This window comes from Salmo trutta, chromosome 21 (assembly GCF_901001165.1).
Source record: "Salmo trutta chromosome 21, fSalTru1.1, whole genome shotgun sequence".
In the NCBI taxonomy this organism is placed as follows: Eukaryota; Metazoa; Chordata; class Actinopteri; order Salmoniformes; family Salmonidae; genus Salmo; species Salmo trutta.
This window is the reverse complement of record NC_042977.1, coordinates 22,834,889-22,858,239: the sequence shown is the minus strand read 5'-3', so window position 1 is coordinate 22,858,239 and position 23,351 is coordinate 22,834,889. Positions and strand designations below refer to the sequence as shown.

General features: G+C 42.3%; 1 protein-coding gene across 7 annotated transcripts in view; it reads left to right on the top strand.

The window, feature by feature from the left end:
• LOC115156983 (ras GTPase-activating protein nGAP) overlaps positions 1-23,351 on the top strand; it is a 100,566-nt gene that overhangs the window by 28,909 nt on the left and 48,306 nt on the right. For 5 of the 7 annotated variants that reach the window (XM_029704797.1, XM_029704796.1, XM_029704794.1 and 2 more), the window contains exons 2-3: positions 9,394-9,521; positions 9,845-9,968. In XM_029704797.1, the coding sequence (XP_029560657.1) occupies positions 9,394-9,521; positions 9,845-9,968 (252 nt within the window). Of the gene's footprint in view, positions 1-9,393; positions 9,522-9,844; positions 9,969-17,518; positions 18,053-23,351 lie in introns of those variants that run through there. The other 2 variants (XM_029704799.1, XM_029704798.1) reach the window with 1 other exon arrangement.

The window sequence follows — 23,351 nt, the reverse complement described above, 5'->3', positions numbered from 1 at the left end:
AAAAAGGCTTTACGGCGAAAGCATAAAGTTAGATTAGGAGAGTACATTGACAATAGCTGTGTGTAATGTTTTGTCAATTCAAAGACAGGCGTCACCAAAAGCAGAAAACCAGCTAAAATTATGCACTAACCTTTGACAATCTCCATCAGATGACACTCCTAGGACATTATGTTAGACAATACATGCATTTTTAGTTCTATCAAGTTCATATTTATATCCAAAAACAGCGTTTTACTATGGCGTTGATGTTGAGGAAATCGTTTCCCTCCAATAACCGCCAGTCAATCAGCACAACAAATTAAATAATTACTATTCGAAAACATTGGTAAAATATTATATTGTCATTCAAAGAATTATAGATTTACATCTCTTGAACACAACCGGATTGCCAGATTTAAAAATAACCTTACTGGGAAATCACACTTTGCAATAATCTGAGCACTGCGCCCAGAAAAATACGCTTTGCGATACAGACTAACCGCCATGTTGGAGAGATCGAAAATACTATGTAAATAATCCATTACCTTTGATTCTCTTCATCAGATGTCACTTCCAGGAATCCCAGTTCCATAACAAATGTAGTTTTGTTCGAAAAAGCTCATAATTTATGTCCAAAAAGCTCCGTGTTGTTAGCACATGATATATGCCCGCCGGACTTCTCTTCATGAACGAGGGGAAAAAAATATTTACGTTCGTTCAAACATGTCAAACGTTGTATAGCATAAATCATTAGTGCCTTTTTTAACCAGAACATGAATAATATTCAAGGCGGACGATTGCATTCTCTTTTAAAACGTATTGGAACGAGTGTACCCAACATGAACTCGCGCGCCAGAGTCTAATCGGCCACCACCGTTCCAAGGCTCTTGTTCGGTCAGATCTCACAGTATAAGACTCAAAACACTTTGTAAAGACTGGTGACATCTAGTGGAAGCCATAGGAAGTGCTCAACGATTAATAAGCCCCTGTGTGTTTCAATGGCATAGGCTTAAAGGTAATTCAACACATTAGGTATCCACTTCCTGTCAGAATTTGTCTCAGGGTTTTGACTGCCATAGGAGTTCTGTTATACTTACAGACACCATTCAAACAGTTTTAGAAAATTGAGAGTGTTTTCTATCCAAACCTGAACAATAATATGCATATTCTAGCTTCTGAGTTGGTGTAGGAGGCAGTTAAAAATGGGCACATATTTTTTTCAAAATTCTCAATACTGCCCCCTAGCCCTAAGAAGTTTTAAAGGCACAGTCAACTTAGTGTATGTAAACTTCTGACCCACTGGAATTGGGAAACAGTGAATTATCTGTCTGTAAGTGAAATAATCTGTCTGTAAACAATTGTTGGACAAATTAAGGAGATGTCCTAACCAACTTACCAAAACTATAGTTAGTTCACAAGAAATTTGTGGAGTTGTTGAAAAATGAGTTTTAGTGACTCCAATTTAAGTGAATGCAAAATTCAGACTTCAACTGTATATATCTTCACATTTTATAAACGTGTGAACTTTCCAATTAATGGCGCAGCAGTCTATGGCACTGCATCTCAGTGCAAGAGGTGTCACTACAGTCCCTGGTTCGATTCCAGGCTGTATCACATCTGGCCGTGATTGGGAGTCCCATAGGGCGGCGCACAATTGGCACGGCATCGTCCAGGTTTAGCCGGGGTAGGCCGCCATTGTAAATAAAAATTTGTTCTTAACTGACTTGCCTAGTTAAGTAAAAAAATTCAAATGTATCCAGGCATGTCTGTGGGCTGAGCTTGTAAAACAATTTCACTCACTCCAGTAGCGCTGTGCATTTAATAGAATGGAATGGGACTTATTTTTAGGACTTTTTATGGTGCATGAACATGCCCATCTCGATTGTAAATGTCAGCATTTAAGCCAGCTGAATTCCTGTCATGTTCCTTTACTCATGCATGCCTGATTAGAAATGGAGTGCCACTGCTTTGCCGAGATAAGTTGTTTATGCTCAGATGGTCATACATTCATTCACATATACATCTATCCTCTGTATTGGCCTCCCGAGTGGCACAGCGGTCTAAGGCACTGCATCTCAGTGCTAGAGGCGTCACTTCAGACATCCTGTTTCAAATACAGGCTGTATCACAACCGGCTGTGATTGGGAGTCCCATAGGCGGCGCACAATTGGCTCAGCGTCGTCCTGGTTTTGCAGGTGTAGGCTGGCATTGTAAATAACAATTCGTTCTTAACTGACTTGCCTAGTTAAATAAAAAAACATGTTTTAGATGTGCAATCATCTAAAAATGACACTTGTGCAAATTATTATAAAAAGCACTGGGTTCTAGGTATCTTTTCGTGATGATTGTGAGGCAGGGGTGAGTTTGTGGCTAGAACTGAGGCCTCAATGCTCAGTCTTGAATCACTTGACTCCTCTAAAAGGAAGTTATTTTCATGAAGCTCACCTAGTAATAACCAGGCTGCTGTCTGTTGTAACCTATGCCATAGAGATGAACAATGATTTATCTATATGGCCTATGCTGCCTTATCATATATTATCTTTGGGAAAAGCAGCAGTATATAAGGTACGTCCCAAATGGCACCCTATGACCAGGGCCTATAGGGAATAGAGACGCAACCCTAGTCTGTCTTGTGTCTTCCTACCCCCTTCAGGGAGCAGCTGGTCAGAGAGAGAGAGAACACCTTACTGTGATTACAGATAGCCCTCCATACTAAGAAAGCATAACAAAAAACCCTGAATCACCTCTCTGTGGTCCCACATGGCTTACAGCAGGAATGCCACACAATTCAATAAAGACAGGGCCACATTCACGTGCCAATCAGTTAATTGCAATAATTTCTTCCTTTTGAGTCAGGCTCCACCTCTATCGCTCCAGCTACCAATTACTGTTGTTAATATGCAATGTTCTTGAATAGCTTGCTTTTGTCTTCTGTGATACAAAGGCCTGCATTTCAGCTATTGTAGTTAAGCCCCTGTAATATAGGGAGAACAATACAGCTATTATATCCTATTCCCAATTTTGTGGTGAGTTTTTTTTTTTTTCTTCTTTAGTGACAGACTGCGTGCGTGTAGCTGTGTACAGTAGGTCAGTTTCAGTACCACACCTCTCTCTGTTTGTGTCTGTTTGTATTCTAAACCCTCCTCTCTTTCCTCTCTCTCTCCCCACCTGTTGGCCAGGTTTTCTGGATAAAGGAGATGTCAGGCCATTGTCATTGGAGGAGCTGCTTTTATTGACTTGTTGTCACAGCAACCTGGCTATTGCTTACAAATAGGTATAGGTTGGTCTCTGTCTGTGTAGGGCTTGAGGTTAAGATTGTTGGCGCACACAAAGCATCCTCTATTGCCCTATGTAGTAGAGGCTCTGGGTGTGGACCCACCTGGCAGCAAACACTATGGGAATTAAATTAAGGGTGGCGAAATGTATTACGCTTTTACCGGTTGCAGCCTAAAATGTAGGTTTATGTCCCACATGATAATTGTGTTATGTTATTCGGCGTGGTGAGTCACCCTTGAGATAAAGGACGTGGTTTTAAAGACGTCTTTAAACAAGTGGTAAGTGCCTCCAAACAGTTTCCCCCCTCAGAAAGAAAAGACTGCGTGAGCACTGTGGTCATTTGGCAGAATATTCCCCACCATATTTAAGATTTTCAAACAGCTGCTACTTCCCTGTTTTTAATCACAGCCGTAAGCAAATTCAGTAGGCTTATAGTCTACTTCTGGAGAGGTCAAAACTGAACTTTTTTTTTTTCTCGAGAAACCATATTTCCCTTTAAGCTTTTTTCCTGGGAAAATAGAAGTGAATTCTCTATTTTGAGCCGCAAAGGAGAAGTTCAAGATCCTATATGCCGACTGCATTACAAATAGGTCTGTGTGTGAATGTCTGTGTGTCTGTGTCGGGGTTTCAGTTAGGAAAATGAGGTGCTGGACATTTGACCAGCAAAATTTTTTGGGAAATAAATATGGCAATTTACTAATTTACTCATCAGTTTACCTATTCTGTTAGTCAGCTTGTCAAGTAAGAAATAGACTCTGGGACAGTTGTGGGAAGATGGATCCTAAGACCTATGCTACATAAACAACATGTTAAAAAGCAATGAGTCTGATGCAACCGATCAGAACCTTTAGCTTAAAATGTTGATAAACAATTTCTTCACATTATAGTCCAGCAATGCGCACAAAGCAGTAGGCAGTTGTTCCATAATGCAATTAGCAGGAATTCGTTGTCAAAAGGGCACTGCACGTGTGCACAGTTTCATGTGACAGAGATAAAAATATCCATTAGAAATGTTGAGAGGGGATCTAACAGGCTACTTTGAAGCAAGGTAAGACATGCCTCATAATATGTATTAAAAGAGTTCAGGTTTCAAACAGTTAAGTATTTGTTTTTCTAAATGCATAGCCTACTGCCTCCAGGTCATTGCAAAGGGTCATGTGAGGTGAAGCCTGCCTTCCTTTGTTTGAGATGCTACTGCAGCTCTCGCTGCATGCTCTACGCTTGTGATTAAATAAGATGCATTACAAATATACTTTTGTCTACACACACAGCAATTTAATTCCACTAAATTAGGCAAATGAACCTAATAGAACGGTAAGCATGACCAGGCAAATGTATTTCCATCAATGAAAAGGCTAAAAAGCATTATTTTGCACAAATGAATTTTTTTCTTCTCCTGGACAATTGGCCGGTGGCAATTAAGTTTTTAGTCTTTTCTCATTTTTATAGGCCAAAAGCCGGCTATTACCGGATAGCGGAAACCCTGGTCTGTATGTTTGTGTGTGTGTTGAGGAGGATCTATCCTGTATTGGCAGTGATTAGCAATCAAAGTATGCCCCTGAAACCCCACCCGGGACAGGTGGGAGAACCTCACCCTGACTCTCAGACATTCCAGACAGGCCTCTGGAGGGTTGGGTTTCTCCCTGGCCATGTGGACTGGGCCTGGTCAGGGCCTGCAGCTGGACATCTCTGCCTGGTTGAGGACTGACCAGAGTATTCATAGATGCCACAAGTGCCAGTTGCCTTAGTTCCAGTCACACATTCTCTCTCTCCCTCGCTGTCCTCTCTTTCTGTCTTTCACACATGTATTGTAGACACACACCCAGTCAGAGGACCTCTGTTTCTCTCACTGTTGCCGCTATTTGTGTACTTTGCTTTGACCCCCTCCGGGTCACAAACTGGCAACGTTCTTTTACTTCCAGCTGGCAAGACTTCGCTGCTAATTGTTTTCAGACCTGTATGCCTCACAAACAAGCATATGGCAGTATGGGGGCTCAACTCTAGGACACCCACACAGTGACGACCTCATTACTCAATAACCAAAAGCATTCCCTCTCTGTGAGCTGGGGAGATGGTCTGATGATGTGTCTCCATTTCCTTTCTCCTGACGCTCACTTTAGGCCAGGCAGCAATCTCTCACTCACACACACACACACACACACACACACACACACACACACACACACACACACACACACACACACACACACACACACACACACACACACACACACAGACTTCTCTCTGGTCTAGAGAAGTTGACTCTTTGGCTGCTTTTTGACTGTAACATCAGTGTTCCACTAGTGTATACACCCTTATGTTATACTAGGGAAATGGTTTCCATAGCTAGGGCTGAGGAATTGTGAAGAGCAGAATCAACAACCTCTGCATAATCAATGCAGTTGCTTTGTGAGAAGGTGTTAAAGTTCAGAGTTAGCCATTGTTATGTAAATACAGAGTGAAAGTACCAGTGGCCTGGCTTTGGTCCCAAGTGAGAGCAGGTCCACTGGAGCCATGGCCCAAGTGAGACACTGGTGCTGGCCCGCGTAGATGGAAGCCATTAAATCTGAGCCTTTTGGGTAAATCCTGGATGGAAATGTGCCATAAAAGTGGCTCTGATCGTTAATGCTTTTCATTGAACTTATTGTAACTGTCAAAGTGTCAGTGACAGATATAGGACCTTAAGCCCTCTGTCGGTCTGTTTCCAGGATGAATGTTAAGTGAGGGGGAACGTGTTTCCTGTTCTGTCATTGAATGAACTGCTTTGTTGCACCCACACAACTCTGTGCACAGTGCAAGTCCCCATCACCCTATAAACCCCCAAATGCGTTACATCTTTTTGGGTCGTATTTCCCAGGCTCAGATTAAGCCTAGTCCTGGACAAAAGCATGCTGTGGAGATTCTTCATTGAAAGTGCTTTTTATTCCAGGACTCGGTTTAGGGCCTATCCTGTGTCTGGGAAACCGGCCATTTTGATTGAATTAAAATCCTTCTTTGCTAGCCTACAGTTTTGCTGGTGTTGATCGCATTGACATTGCTTATATAATTCATATTTCTTGGATATTCTAACGCTTTATGAGTGCAAATGAAACCAAATCAAATTATGACTGTTTGAGTCGTCTCTGAAGTACTTGCTCTGCCTCTGGTCAAAGACCTCAGTCCTGAAAATGGGATGGTGACATCAGAGAGCAAATGGTCTTAAACCAACCAGGCCAACAAGCTTCTGCAGTCGAGCGTAGATGAGTTATATAGTGAGATGAATTTGCAACAGCAGTCTTCTGACTAAATGGTCACATCTACCTTAAATATATTTTTTTATGTAACCTTTATTTAACTTGGCAAGTAAGTTAAGAACAAATTCTTATTTACATTGACGGCCTACACCGGCCAAACCCGGACAACGCCGGACCAATTGTGCATCGCCCTATGGGACTCCCTATCATGGCCGGTTATGATACAACCTGTTGGCTGATACAGCCTGTCAATAGACTGTTGGTAATTAGGCCTAGTTAGTGACGAGTGTAAGGGTTTCTGTGGATGTGGTAGTTGGATATTCTTACAGGAGAAACACAGAATACTCCAATTAGTTTTTTTACTCCTGCTTAGGTGAGGCTATTTTGTGGAATTTGTGGCCGCCTTGAATTCCCTTGAGAAACGTGGCAATTTCACACAGCAGACAGCTACATTTGAACAGTAGCAGGTGAGAGAAGATTGTGTTCTCTTGGGTGTTGTGGCAGTGAACCTTTGTGGTACATGATTTAATATGCCTACAGAAATATCTGGTAACGTGTACATTTCTCTGTATAGACTACCATTGTACAGTATAGTGCTGTCATGGGATGGGGAAAACACCGGTGGATGCAGTTTTATTCTTTTCGGTATTGAAGATTTAATGACAGACGTTCCAGGGATGACACACTCAAGTTTAGTTCATTCTTTTGTCTCAAAATAACTTGAAGTCGCTGTATTTCGGAAATGATGAGTGATAAATTGTACCGCATGTCTGAAAGAAAAAAATATCTTATTCCCTCTCGTCTGTAATCTGTGTATGGGAAAGTTGGCCAGATTCAAAAGGAGCTGTGCTGTTCACTCCTCCGCAGTCAATTAGTCAACTGGCACAGAATGTCTCATTTGAGCTCTCAGCTCACATACCCATATGTTGAACATAAACAATGAATACATGCAGCCAGCCATCCTATTCAAAGCAGCCTACACTATCTCTGGATTACGTTCCCCCCTCGCCCACGTCTTCTATATTTTCTCTGTGTGTGTGTGTGTGTGTGTGTGTGTGTGTGTGTGTGTGTGTGTGTGTGTGTGTGTGTGTGTGTGTGTGTGTGTGTGTGTGTGGAGCAGTCTCCAACACAGTGCTGCGGCCAAAAGGCGGCACATTACCATCTCTAGTCAGACAGTATAAAAACATGTCTGTTTACTCTGTCATTACATCCGTGTTTGGTGAGCCGGCGTTGTAAAAACTATTTGCTATCAGCCCTCGTCATTGCACTCTGTCCTATTGTTCAGCACTGCTTATTGCTATTGGAGTACATTACAGGGTTGTGGCCAGTTAACATGGAGGGGGGAGGGGCAGCATTGGTCTCCCAAATGGTACCCTATACCCTACATAATGCACTACACTATATAAGGAATAGGGTGCCATTTGGGACGCTGCCAATGACTGACTCACTTGCGGGAAAGTACATGAACCTCTGGGAATAGGGCCTCCTTTGGACTCAACCTTGTTAGTCAAAGGAGATTGATTACGCCTGAAGGGTCGCCTATAGACCTATAGCCCTTCCCACTTATGCTTGGTGACATGGAGGCATGACCTATGCACTCTTATTCCACAACTACCCTGCACCAACCAGGCAGCTAGCCTATCATCAGGCAGATGCACCCGGTGGGCTGATGAACCTTGAATACAACACTTTAATATTTAATCCCAAAAAGCCCCCTTTCGCTTGCAATGACCTCATCAACTATAATTGCCTGCCTGCTATGTCTGCTGCCTCCTAAAGCATTGTCTGCATCCCAAATACCACCCTATTCCCTATATAGTGCATTTTGGACCCTGGTCAAAAGTAGTGCACTATATAGGGAACAGTGCGCCATTTGTGACGGAACCATCTCACCAGTAGGGAAAAGGTCACATCCTGCAGAAGACATCCTGTAGGAGCAGTGAGGTAGTTAATGGACACAAGGCAGTGCACCTCCATCACATAATGATGGGTTGACAGACAGCTGTGAATTAATTAAGCAATAATGCCCGAGGAGGTGTGGTATATGGCCAATATACCATGTCTAAGGGCTGTTCTTATGTATGACGCAACGCGGATATACCACAAACCCCACGAGGTGCCATATTGCTATTATAAACTGGTTACCAACGTAATTGGAAGAGTAAAAATATACAACGGCTTTCAGCCAATCACCATTCACATACTTTTGCAGTAATTCTATTGCTAGTTTAGGAAGGCTATCAAGCTATGTATGATGATAATACATTATTTCTTGGGCAAGGGGATTAAACTCCACACACGGCAATGATTTTATTTTATGACAAGGTATGGATTCACCTTTTCCAGTTTTGCATGTCAGTGGATAATGTAGGCATAGTTGTATTTAATACAACCCCCCCCCCCCCCCCCATATAATCAATATTAAATTAATCTATATAGGATGTAATTGAAGGCCTGCAATAACATGCAGTAGCCTGACAGCTGAAATCCATTCTTTGTTGCTTAGCAGAGGACAACTCTGCCCTCTACAGACAAGTTGTGATGACTTCACCTTAATTTCTCTGGGCTCAACAGAGTTGGTGCTAATTCAATTTCCTACCTAATGCTGGTTCCTCTGTCAGTAGAATCAACAATAAAGCTGTGTCTCGTGATGATCTATCTTCTGTTAGGCAGCAGACTTTGATCAGTCAAAATGAGGCATAGCCCCAAAAGCAGTTCACTTCAGTATGGCATCCTATCATCACATACAAAAGGTGGTGTATAAAGTAAAGTTGAAAGGGTGAAGAGAATGTTCATTATAACCCGTTCCTTAACTTTTTAAAGTTTAGTATCTTCCTGATTTACAGTGAGATCTTCTGTGCTGCTTACTCCCTCCTGAGGTCTCTTTCTTCTCCCCTCTGTGCAGATGTGAAGGGATCACCCACACATCGCTTTTCCTGCGGCCAGTCGCCCTACTCCGAGACCAGTATGTGGGAGAGGAAGTACTGCGTCCTGACTGATAGTCAGCTCATCCTGCTCAATAAGGAGGAAGAGGTGAGTAAAGTTCCTCCTAATACTACCCCCCCTTCTACCACCATGCACACACACCATTTCAGACGAATGGTGTGGATAGTGAGGGGGCTGAGTCTGACATCTTAACTCTAAAAATATATCCCGTCTTCTATGTGTGCAGGAAACATTTACATTTAAAGAGAAGACCTTAATATTGTATATATGTCCCAGGCTGATCATGGTCCTAAGCTACTAGGAAAACTATTACTTATTCAGTATACGTACTATAGAAATAAAAATAATACATTTGCTGACGATGCCCTACTTAAAATGCTTCCGTTTTTTTCCCTCTGTGTGATTTTCAGATGCCAGGTGAGGTGGTTGATAGTCCTACAGATTCGTCAAAGGGCAGGATCCTGCGTCGGACAGTCAGTGTTCCATCAGAGGGACAGGTCCCAGAGTTCCAGGCAGAGGGCGCCTCCATTCTAGGTAAGACTGCCACAGACTGAAGAGGAGAGGAGGGAGCATATACAGGGCATTTGGAAAGTATTCAGAACCCTTCCCTTGTTCCATATTTTGTTACGTTACAGCCTTATTCTAAAATGTATTACATTTTTTAAAAATCCTCATCAATCGACACAATACCCCATAATGAGAAAGCGAAAACAGGTTTTCAGAAATTTTTTGAAATGTATAAAAAATGAATAACAGATACCTTATTTACGTAAGTATTCATACCCATTGCTATGAGACTCAGAATTGAGCTCTGGCATCCTGTTTCCGTTAATCATTCTTGAGATGTTTCTACAACTTGATTGGAGTCGACCTGTGGTAAATTCAATTGATTGGAAATTATTTGGAAAGGCGCACACACCTGTCTATATAAGGTCCCACATTTTACAGAGCATGTCAGAGCAAAAACCAAGCCATGAGGTTGAAGAAATTGTCCTTTGAGCTTCGAGACAGGATTGTGTCGAGGCACAGATCTGGGGAAGGGTACGAAAAAAATTCTGCAGCATTGAATGTTCCCAAGAACACAGTGGCCTCCATCATTCTTAAATGGAGTAAGTTTGGAACCACCAAGACTCTTCCTAGAGCTGGCCGCCCAGCCAAACTGAGCAATCGGTGGAGAAGGGCCTTGGTCAGGGAGGTGAACAAGACCCTGATGGTCACTCTGATAGAGCTCCAGAGTTCCTCTGTGGAGATGGGAGAACCTTCCAGAAGGACAACCATCTCTGCAGCACTCCACCAATCAGGCCTTTATAGTAGAGTGGCCAGTCGGAAGCCACTCCTCAGTAAAACACACGACAGCCCGCTTAGAGTTTGCCAAAAGGCACCTGAAGGACTCTGACCATGAGAAACACGATTCTCTGGTCTGATGAAACTAAGATTGAACTCTTTGGCCTGAATGCCAAGCATCACGTCTGGAGGAAACCTGGCACCATACCTCCAGTGAAGCATGGTGTGTGGATGTTTTTCCATCTGCAGGGACTGGGAGACTAGTCAGGATTGAGGGAAAGATGAACGGAGCAAAGTACAAAAAAATCCTTGATGAAAACCTGCTCCAGGGTGCTCAGGACCACCGACTGGGGCGATGGTTCATCTTCCAACAGGACAGCGGCCCTAAGCACACAGCCAGGACAACAGCCCTAAGCACACAGCCAAGACAAGTCTCTGAATGTCCTTGAGTGGCCCAGCCAGAGCCTGGACTTGAACCCGATCTAACATCTCTGGAGAGATCTGAAAATAGCTGTGCCGCGACGCTCAACATCCAACCTGACAGAGCTTGAGAGGATCTGTATAGTCCCTATGCCCAAGAATACCAAGGTAACCTGCCTAAATGACTACCGACACGTAGCCTGTCTATAGCCATGAAGTGCTTTGAGAGGCTGGTCATGGCTCACATCAACTCCATCATCCCAGAAACCCTAGAGCCACTCCAATTTGCATACCCCAACAGATCCACAGATGATGCAATCTCTATTGCACTCCACAGTGCCCTTTCCCACCTGGACAAAAGAAACACCTACGTGAGAATGTTTTTCTGGCTGTGTGGTGCCAGGATAACAACCTCTCCCTCAACGTGATCAAGACAAAAGAGATAATTGTGGACTACAGGAAAAGGAAGACCCAGCACGCCCCCATTCTCATCGACGGGGCTGTAGTGGAGCAGGTTGAGAGCTTCAAGTTCCTTGGTGTCCACATCACCAACAAACTAACATGGTCCAAACACACCAAGACAGTCGTGAAGAGGGCACGACAAAGTCTATTCCCCCTCAGGAGACTGAAAAGATCTGGCATGGGTCCTCAGTTCCTCAAAGTTCTACAACTGCACCATTGAGTGCATCCTGACTGGCTGCATCACTGCCTGGTATGGCAACTGCTCAGCCTCCAACCGCAAGGCACTAAAGAGGGTAGTGCGTACGGCCCAGTACATCACTGGGGCCAAGCTTCCTGCCATCAAGGACCTCTATACCAGGCGGTGTCAGAGGAAGGCCTTAAAAGTTGTCAGAGTCTCCAGCCATCTACCCCCAAGCCATGAGACTCCCGAACAGCTAATCAAATGCCTACCCAGACTATTTGCATTGACCCCCCATTTACGCTGCTGCTACTCTCTGGTTATTATCTATGCAGAGTCACTTTAACTCTACCTACATGTTCATATTACCTCAATTACCTCGACTAACCGGTGCCCCCCTCACATTGACTCTGTACCGGTACCCCGTGTATATAGTCTCGCTATTGTTATTTTTCTGCTGCTCTAAAAAAAAAAACATATTTAAAAGGCCACTCTAAAATGTGCAGTTTTGTCATACAACACAATACCACAGATGTTTTGAGGGAATGTGCAATTGGCATGCTGACTGCAGGAATGTCCACCAGCGCTGTCTCCAGAGAATTGAATGTTCATTTCTCTACCAAAAGCCGCCTCCCACTTTGTTTTAGTGATTTTGGCAGTACGTCCAACCAGTTACCTCGTGTAACCACATCAGCCCAGGACCTCCACATTCGGCTTCTTCGCCTGTGGGATCATTTGAGACCAGCCACCCAGACAGCTGATGAAACTGAGGAGTATTTCTGTCTGAAAAACGAATTCTGATTGGCTGGGCATGACTCCCCAGTGACTGGGCCTGGCTCCCAAGCCTGGCTCCCGCCCTCCTAGGCCCACCCATGGCTGCTCCCCTGCCCAATCCTGTGAAATCCATAGATTAAGGCCTAATAAATGTATTTCAATTGACTGATTTCCTTATTTGAACTGTAACTCAATAAAATAATTGTTGCATGTTGCATTTACATTTTTGTTCAGTATAGTTACCAATCTGTTACACCAATGCACTGACTAGAATGGGAGAGGAAGACTTTGGATGCATCCCACATTTCACCTTATTTAGTGCACTACTTGGACCAGAGCCCATTTTTTTTTGACCAGAGCCCTGGTCGAAGTAGTGTACTAAATAGGGAATAGATTGCCATTTTGGGATACAAATTTTTGTTAGCTTTCACCTCTACTCAACAGCCAGTGGAATCCCGTGGCGCGATATTCAAATACCTTAGAAATGCTATTACTTCAATTTCTCAAACATATGACTATTTTACACCATTTTAAAGACAAGACTCTCGTTAATCTAACCACACTGTCCGATTTCAAAAAGGCTTTACAACGAAAGCAAAACATTAGATTATGTCAGCAGAGTACCCAGCCAGAAATAACCAGACACCCATTTTTCAAGCTAGCATATAATGTCACAAAAACCAAAACCACAGCTAAATGCAGCACTAACCTTTGATGATCTTCATCAGATGACAATCCTAGGACATTATGTTATACAATACATGCATGTTTTGTTCAATCAAGTTCATATTTATATCAAAAACCAGCTTTTTACATTAGCATGTGACTAGCATGTGACTAGCATTCCCACCGAACACTTCCGGTGAATTTACTAAATTACTCACGATAAACGTTCACAAAAAACATAACAATTATTTTAAGAATTATAGATACAGAACTCCTTTATGCAATCGCGGTGTCCGATTTTAAAATAGCTTTTCGGTGAAAGCACATTTTGCAATATTCTGAGTAGATAGCCCGGCCATCATGGGCTAGCTATTTTGACACCCACCAAGTGTGGTACTCACCAAACTCAGATTTACTATAAGAAAAATGGTATTACCTTTGCTGTTCTTCGTCAGAATGCACTCCCAGGACTTCTACTTCAATAACAAATGTTGGTTTGGTTCCAAATAATCCATAGTTATATCCAAATAGCGGCGTTTTGTTCGTGCGTTCAAGACACTATCCGAAGGGTAAAGAAGGGTGACGCTCCCGGCGCGTTTCGTGACCAAAAAAATCAAAATATTCCATTACCGTACTTCGAAGCATGTCAAACGCTGTTTAACCTCTTACATCTAGATTCTAGATGTTCCGCTAGCGGAATGTCTGCTCCAATATCCAATGATGGGCGTGGCGCGAAATACAAATTCCTCTAAAATCCGAAAACTTCAATTTTTCAAACATATGACTATTTTACAGCTATTTAAAGACAAGACTCTCGTTAATCTAACCACACTGTCCGATTTCAAAAAGGCTTTACAGTGAAAGCAAAACATTAGATTATGTCAGCAGAGTACCCAGCCAGAAATAATCAGACACCCATTTTTCAAGCTAGCATATAATCTCACAAAAACCCAGAAGACAGCTAAATGCAGCACTAACCTTTGATGATCTTCATCAGATGACACACCTAGGACATTATGTTATACAATACATGCATGTCTGTTCAATCAAGTTCATATTTATATCAAAAAACAGCTTTTTACATTAGCATGTGACGTTCAGAACTAGCATACCCCCCGCAAACTTCCGGGGAATTTACTAACAATTTAGTAAATTGCTCACAATAAACGTTCACAAAAAGCATAACAATTATTTTAAGAATTATAGATACAGAACTCCTCTATGCACTCGATATGTCCGATTTTAAAATAGCTTTTCGGATGAAGCACATTTTGCAATATTCTAAGTACATAGCCCAGCCATCACGGGCTAGCTATTTAGACACCCACCCAGTTTAGCCTTCACCAAAATCATATTTACTATAAGAAAAATGGTCTTACCTTTCCTGTTCTTCGTCAGAATGCACTCCCAGGACTTCTACTTCAATAACAAATGTAGGTTTGGTCCCAAATAATCCATCGTTATGTTCCATCAGCGACGTTTTGTTCGTGAGTTCTAGACACTATCAGAATGGTAAATCACAGTCGCGCGCATGGCGCTTAACGTGACAAAACATTTCTAAATATTCCATTACCGTACTTCGAAGCATGTCAATCGCTGTTTAAAATCAATTTTTATGCAATTTATCTCGTAGAAAAGCGATAATATTCCGACCGGGAATCTGCGTGTCTGTAAACAGAGGGAAAAACAGAAAGGCGGGGGCGGGCAGTGCCCGCGCCTAAGCCTTTTGTCTGCTGATAGACCACTTAGCAAAAGCGCTCGTGTGTTTCAGCCAGGGCTTTGAATTACGTCATTCAGGTTTTTCCCGGGCTCTGAGAGCCCATTGGAGACGTGGGAAGTGTCACGTAACAGCAGAGATCCCTTGTAATAGATAGAGATGACAAAGAAGGGGAAGAAATGGTCAGACAGGGTACTTCCTGTACAGAATCTTCTCACGTTTTGGCCTGCCAAATGAGTTCTGTTATACTCACAGACACCATTCAAACAGTTTTAGAAACTTTGGAGTGTTTTCTATCCAAAGCTAATAATTATATGCATATTCTAGTTTCTGGGCAGGACTAATAATCAGATTAAATCGGGTACGTTTTTTATCCAGCCGTGAAAATACTGCCCCCTAGCCATAAGAGGTTAAAATCAATGTTTATGCGATTTTTCTCGTAAAAAAGCGATAATATTCCGACCGGGAAACCCTGTTTTCGTTCAAAGACGAAAAAATAAAAACATGGTGTCGGCTCGTGCACGCGCCCCCAGTCTCATTGTTCTCAGATCGACCACTATCCAAATGCGCTACTGTTTTTCAGCCATGGCCTGCAAAGTCACCATTCAACATTCTGGCGCCTTCTGAGAGCCTATGGGAGCGTTAGAAAATGTCACGTTATGCCAGAGATCCCCTGTTTTGGATAGAGATGATCAAGAAGGCCAAGAAATAGTCAGAGAGAGCGCTTCCTGTTTGGAATCTTCTCAGGTTTTGGCCTGCCAAATGAGTTCTGTTATACTCACAGACACCATTCAAACAGTTTTAGAAACTTTAGGGTGTTTTGTATCCAAATCAAACAATTATATGCATATTCTAGTTACTGGGCAGGAGTAGTAACCAGATTAAATCGGGTACGTTTTTTATCCGGCCGTGCAAATACTGCCCCCTATCCCCAACAGGTTATTAATGAGAGGATGTGCCGCACACAATAAATTCATTATAGACAGAGGCCTTCCGCCATAGTTGATATATAAAAAAATGAAGTAATAAATACATGTTATATGTATGCAGTTCTGTGTGAGGACTTGTGTTTTAAATGCATACAGACACATCTGAACATTACTAACTGCTGCAACAATAATTAAACTAGTCTGCAATTTTTTTTATCTTCTCTCCAATGGCACAGGACCATAGAGAAACCTTGAAATTCTTTATCTGGATGATGGTTGATCACTATCCATGTATCCCTCGTTCGTAATACACCCTGCGACAAAGAAGCAGTCTGCAAGTATGAAGAACAATGGCACAAACGCATCTGTTGAGTGGATTAAAAACTGCCAGCAGTACCCATTACATAACTACAGCAGAGCTTTTTAGAAAATACGACAGAGCTGCAGCAGCAAGATTAGCATCAACTGAAGTAAACTTAAATCTCTTATGATGAGTATGTGGACTGCTGCTGACCTCTTCCCTGCCTGGTCAGTGAGAAACAGCTGTAAGATCTCAAAAGGAACAAAATTTCAAGTTGTAATAATAACAAAATGACCGCTATGTTCAGTGTCTTGTGTCTGTTTTCATGAGGGTTTCATTTAATTTATGCCAGTTAGTGTTTGCGTTCTACTACTGCTGTCCATAGGCCGGGAAATGCTCTGTAGAGTCGGTGTCTTTGGGAATGTATCAGGGACAAAGTACCCTGTGTCCAGTCTATTGCTCCATCTCACAGGGTCTGAGTAGCATGGCTGACCCTGCTGTCTTGATGTGGGCTTTTCTCAGCCAGGGCATTCACTGGGGGAATCTGCGGGGGTGCAGCCACTGGCTGGAGGGATGCTGGGCTGGGAGTCAGTGGGAACAGGGAAGGGGTCTTTGGGCTGGTTGTTTTATGACTGCAGCTGATGGGTAGAGGAATGAGGATGAACATGGGCTTACATCCCAAATGGCACACTGTCCCCTATATGGTTAAAAGTAGTTCACTATATAGGGAATGGGGTGCCATTTGAGATGCAGCCCCTGTAACTCAGGGAGTCATCCACCCGTGAATAACCTCTTAATGTTTTCTGTCCTGCCCTCAACCAGGGGAGAGGGCCTTATTTATATGTTAATCTATACTCTTGTTTGACAAAGTGTCTGCAATACTGGGTTTTAGGCCAATACTGGGATTCTATGGACATTCAGCTATCATTTTGATTGAAATGTGGAAACAGAAAAAGATGAAACTTTCTGAGATGAATGCAGTCTTCCTCCTTTAATATTGTCTTTTTGTTTTCTAAATATGCTGTTGAGAGATGCACATTTTAATAGAGCTCTGGGGACATAGCCTATTTTGCTGTTTAGATTTATTCTACTAGGGAATAATAACTTTGCCACCATGTTGTTATATTCCTCCACCATTGGCATTTTTTAGATGACCAGTTTTTGTGACATATGACACTGACTGGCATTTTTAGAGGGAAATCAGTGACATTTTTGGTACTTCTTGTCCCCCACACCAAATCATTTACAAGTCATAAATCTCAGTGCATTGGGCGCATTCGTCCCCTCCGAGGTGTGTATACAACAACAGTATTTGAATTCAACTATTTCACTGACTTTTCCTGTACTCCACCTGTAACCTTGTAGTAAGAGGGTTAATACAATACAGGTCGCTTGGTCAGCTGAAACCTGAGGTTGCTGCATCGATGAGATGACTGATAGGTGAAGGTTATGATATGCGTGTGACGAGGACAGCTTTATACTCTTGAATGGAGGAATTTTGACTTGACATTTCTGCAGGGCAACACACGTATTGACATCAATTTGTACAATCAACCGTAAATAATTGCCTTATCATTTTCCGCACACCCCCTTTTTACTGAGGCGACTGAGGGGCAGAGGCTTCGCTCTGACGGGTCTGTTTGACGATGCGTCTTGAGTACGCATGTGGAAGGGCTGCTATTGTATTGTTCATTTCAAAAGAGAAGAGAGAGGGTGTGTGGGTTTGACCGGCTTGGGCGCAGGCTTTTCTGCATTCCTGCGTGTCTTGAAAGGAGTCAAAATAACAGCCAGGACGAGATAGTAAGCGAGCACCAGGATCTTGTGAAATTGCTTGGTATTTTCAGCAAAATGTGATTTCCGGATTGTAAACTATGGAATACATATGGGGTAAGTTCAAGTCGTTTTAATTAATATTTTTTACTTGCCAAACAATTCTAGAATTCAAAGAGCAATTCTGTGAGAACTCTTGGGTTGCTACTCAGGAGGACCATCTGTACTGTAGAGTTTGTGCAAAAATAACCTTTCCAAGCGCAACCTGTTACTTTTTGCCACTTGAAACAATTTAATTTGTTTGGATGTTCCATCAATTTGTCTAGTCTTTGGTCAGAAACATTTAGGCTATGCCTATGTTATATCCTTGTTGTAAGATACAATGTAACATCATTTGGCTATATGTAAAAACGCTGTTACTTTTAGCATGTTGACAAGCATGTGAAATTGGGGTCACGTAATCACTCAAATTATTTCATATCTATTCTCCAAGGTTATTGTTATCTGCCATCCATAACTTGAACGTAATAAACAATGGTTACTGTCATCTAGTCGGGAACGTATGTGAATACAGTTTTCCGGTTCCTTGCACTTCTCTGCAGATATAGTTAGCCAAAATGTTGAACACTGTCTGGGTTTGACCACAGCTGTCCTTAGGTCGTTGCTTTTCCACAGGTATGTCTGGAGAATGGAGATTATCATTGTTATTTCTACAGTATTCGGAGGCAATCTCATTACTTCACTTGGTTTGTCAATCAAAAGGTTGTTTATGATCGTTATGAAATATATTTGCCAAATAGCACTTATTACAGCCTATAGCATCTGTCAACTCTGTCACAACTCTTTTACTTACATTCTCTCCTTGGGGAAAACACTTCTCTGTATTTACATTTCTGTTGATTACTCTGCTCACAGCCAATGTTTACTGTATTTTGTTGCCAGAGTTGGGCATTTCTAATTTGCACATTTATGATGACTGCGTACACATTTTTTGAAGAAAATGTCATTACAGAGAAGTGTCGGTACCTGCCACAAAGCATTCATGTGAAAATGGACAGGGCATGGAAACGGTTATGTAACAGTGGATAAAGTCAAGAGCATTGCTTTGTACCTGGACATATAACTGGTTCCATGAGTTGATAGGAATTCCTTGTATAGTTGTAATACAGTTGGACAATGGATACATTGCATTGCGTCATTCAGAACAAGTGGCAGTGTCAATGGTTTCCGATGAGGATGATTTCATGGCATACAGTGAGGGGAAAAAAGTATTTGATCCCCTGCTGACTTTGTACATTTGCCAACTGACAAAGAAATGATCAGTCTATAATTTTAATGGTAGGTTTATTTGAACAGTGAGAGACAGAATAACAACAAAAAAATCCAGAAAAACACATGTCAAAAATGTTATAAAATGATTTGCATTTACCAGTTGTATGTCCAGGTAACAAAGCAATGCTCTTGACTTTATCCACTGTTACATAACCGTTTCCATGCCCTGTCCATTTTCACATGAATGCTTTGTGGCAGGTACCGACACTTCTCTGTAATGACATTTTCTTCAAAAAATGTGTACGCAGTCATCATAAATGTGCAAATTAGAAATGCCCAACTCTGGCAACAAAATACAGTAAACATTGGCTGTGAGCAGAGTAATCAACAGAAATGTAAATACTTTTTTCCCTCACTGTACATGTTGGGACATGTTTTCTGAAACTTCCCTTATCTGATTACATTAATTCTAGATACAGTGCATGAAGACACCGGTGATGCTGTAACATAAAGAAGTTGCCAACAGTGGCTCATAACTGTATTTTTTCCCCGTCTATACCTTACTTGAGGCATTCAGTGTTTTGTATAGAGCAGGGGTTTTCAACATTTCCTTGACCAGGGAACCCCTCCCAGGCAAACCGGTGACCCAGGGACCCCCCACCATACACTATATATACAAAAGTATGTGGACACACCTTCAAATTAGTAGATTTGTCTATTTCAGCCACACCCATTGCTGACAGGTGTATAAAACCAAGCACACCGCCATGCAATCTCCATAGACAAACATTTGGCAGTAGAATGGCCTTACTGAAGAGCTCAGTTACTTTCAATGTGGCACCGTCATAGAATGCCACCTTTCCAACTAGTCAGTTCTTCAAATTTCTTCCCCGCTAGAGCTGCCCCGGTCAACTGTAAGTGCTATTATTGTGAAGTGGAAACGTCTAGGAGCAACAACGGCTCATCCGTGAAGTGGTAGGCCACACAAGCGCGTAGCACATAAAAATAATCTGTCCTCGGTTGCAACACACTACGAAGTTCCAAACTGCCTCTGAAAGCAACGTCAGCACAAGAACTGTTCTTCGGAAACTTGGGTTTCCTTGGCCGACCAGCCACACACAAGCCTAAGATCAACATGCGCAATGCAAAGCGTCAGTTGGAGTGGTGTAAAGCTCGCCGCCATTGGGCTCTGGAGCAGTGGAAATGCGTTCTCTGGAGTGATGAATCACACTTCACCATCTGGTAGTCTGACGGACGAATCTGGGCTTGGCAGACGCCAGGAGAACGCTACCTGCCCCAATGCATAGTGCCAACTGTAAAGTTTGGTGGAGGAGGAATAATGATCTGGGGCTGTTTTCATGGTTCGGGCTAGCCCCATTAGTTCCTTAGTTCCAGTGGAGGGAAATGTTAATGCTACAGCATACAGTGACATTCTAGACGATTCTGTGCTTCCAACTTTGTGGCAACAATTTGGGGAAGGCCCTTTCCTGTTTCAGCATGACAAATGCCCCCGTGCACAAAGTGAGGTCTATACAGGTTTGACGATATCCGTGTGGAAGAACTTGACTGGCCTGCTCAGAGCCCTGACCCCAACCCCACTGAACACCTTCGGGATGAATTGGAATGCTGACTGCGAGCCAGGCCTAATTGCCCAACATCAGTGCCTGACCTCACATGTTGGCTGAATGGAATAAAGTCCCCACAGCAATGTTCCGACATCTAGTGGAAAGTCTTCCCAGAAGAGTGGAGGCTGTTATAGCAGAAAGGGGGGGACCAACTCCATATTAATGCCCATGATTTTGGAATGAGATGTTCGAGCATGTGTCCACATACTTTTGGTCATATAGTAGACGTTAGCAAAATACTTCCTGTCTTATCAGGTGAATGATAATAGCAAGGAGAAATAATCAACGTTTTAAAATGAATAGATTTGGTAGATAGTTTTTCATTCTTTTGACCTCCCCACAATATAATTGGAAGAGGAAGTGTAAACTGTGCTATTAGCTAGAAAGGTAACTCCAAACACATTTTTGCTATGAGCAGCTTTTTAGCTGGTTAAACAAAGGTGAGCCATGTGTTGGCAAAAATTAATGTTCAAGTCAAGAAAGCTTACCAGCAGCCAGCGGCACTTACCGCATTCGTAGCCTATTCGCGCATGCTTTTTCAAAACCTATGTCAGATACTCCAGTGCTTGTAATTTGCTCAATATTAGGAGTTGAGAAATAAAGTTGACATCATTAGAAAGAAAATATTATCTTATCTACTGTAGGTATGTCATAACAAATAATTGTATTCTTTTGCTTGCGCTCTTCATAAATACATTGAAATAAAGAAATAAATTGCAGACCCCTTGCAGTACCCCCAGTTAAATAGCCCTGGTATAGAGCCCTTCACACTTTTATTTGTTCGTAGGTTTTGCTTGTCATAAGGCAAACATTGTTTCGCCACGTGCCCCTGTGCTGACCTTACAGTGCAGGTGTGTCTGTTCTGGTTCATGATTGGACAGTGAATGGAACAGAGTGTATTTCACATTCCACACATTCTTCACACAGTTGCCGTGTGCATCACGCCTTAACATTGATATGCCTTCACTTCACAAAATATACACTCGTTCCCACACCACCATGTTGCTTGTGTAACACGTTTTCTATGTACCAACTGTGTTTTTCCCCCTTGTTGTGACATCTGTGGACAACCAGCACTGAGTTTGCAAGTTTTATGTATTAAGAAATGCATTTCTATGAAGGCTGCCCCTATAATCCTTTCTAAAATAACCCTTAAGCTGCTGTTCTGTAGTAGATTCTCAACTCCACTTAATCTGTTTTCATCACCCAAATCATTCAGATTTTTCTTTCTTTCAGCATTATCCAAACAATATCACGAATGAACATGATACATGCCTATCTATAAATTGTTACAGTGGCATTCTATCAAATGATGTATCAATTTCTTCTTCGCTGACTGGCTGTCAGTGTTTGCCAATCTAGCCTTTATCTAGCACAGTATGGCAAGGTCACCACTCAGGGCTGTATACAGGAGCTAGTGATGAGGCAAGCAGTTGTCAGGCAGTCTGGTGGGGCCCGTCCTGCAACCAACATGGTCCAGTTTCAAATGGCACCCTATTTATTCCCTAAATAGTGCACTACTTTTGACCAGGGCCCATCAAAAGTAATGCACTATATAGGGAATATGTTACCATTTGAGACACCTGCTGCATCCGTTCCAGAAAATCCAGTTAAACAATTGATCCGGTGCAGGCCTTCCTGAAATCGATATCGTGTTAAAAGATAAGCGCAGGGTTAAAATGCATTGTCTGCCACGTGGGGAAATTAGGCCATCGCTGTAATTAGAAGTGATGCTTGCTGGGAGATTCCTACCAGAACCGTCTTTATACCAGGTAGCTGCTAGCCTAATCATCTGGGCCCGTATTCATAAAGCATCTCAGAGTAGGAGTGGGGATCTAGGATCAGGTCCATTCATTAGCCTATAATCTAAAAGGCAAAAGTGAGCTTAGATCCTCCTTGTTAGCATGTACAATAGCTGATATGGTAGGCTATTTGTATGCTGTTTCTCTTTCAAGGTACTCCATTATTTCCAAAAATAAGGGGTTAAGATATCACAATGTAGCATGCATGCTATTGAACATCATATGGTTTCAATAGATCACAATTAATTTGATGCAACTTGATGCAAACATCCTTGTTTGTGGGCTCCATTGGCCACTCACCACTTCATTGTGCTTGCGATATCTGATATGAAGTGTGGATGGTGATCATCAATAATTCATATTTAGAAGTACTTGGGGGTGTTATTAAACTTAGCCCAACCCTAAGTTCTTGATTAACTCACAACGCCCACACCATTGCTGCTACTGCATGATAAGGACTATAGAAATCATATTCCCTGAGGATAATTCTGCAGTTTAAGTAACTTTCAGTGTTGTGTCACATGCTGCACAATGGTCAACAATGTAGCAAAATTATGCAGACGAATATGCACTAAACCTCTGAGGTAGAGGACAAGGCACTGCTGTAGTGTTTAAATACTGTTACCGGGGATTGCTGATCCACAAATCTGTATTGAGTTCATTGTTGTTTTTCCTAGGTGTCTCTCCCAACAACTGCATATTTCTTACCACTAAGTT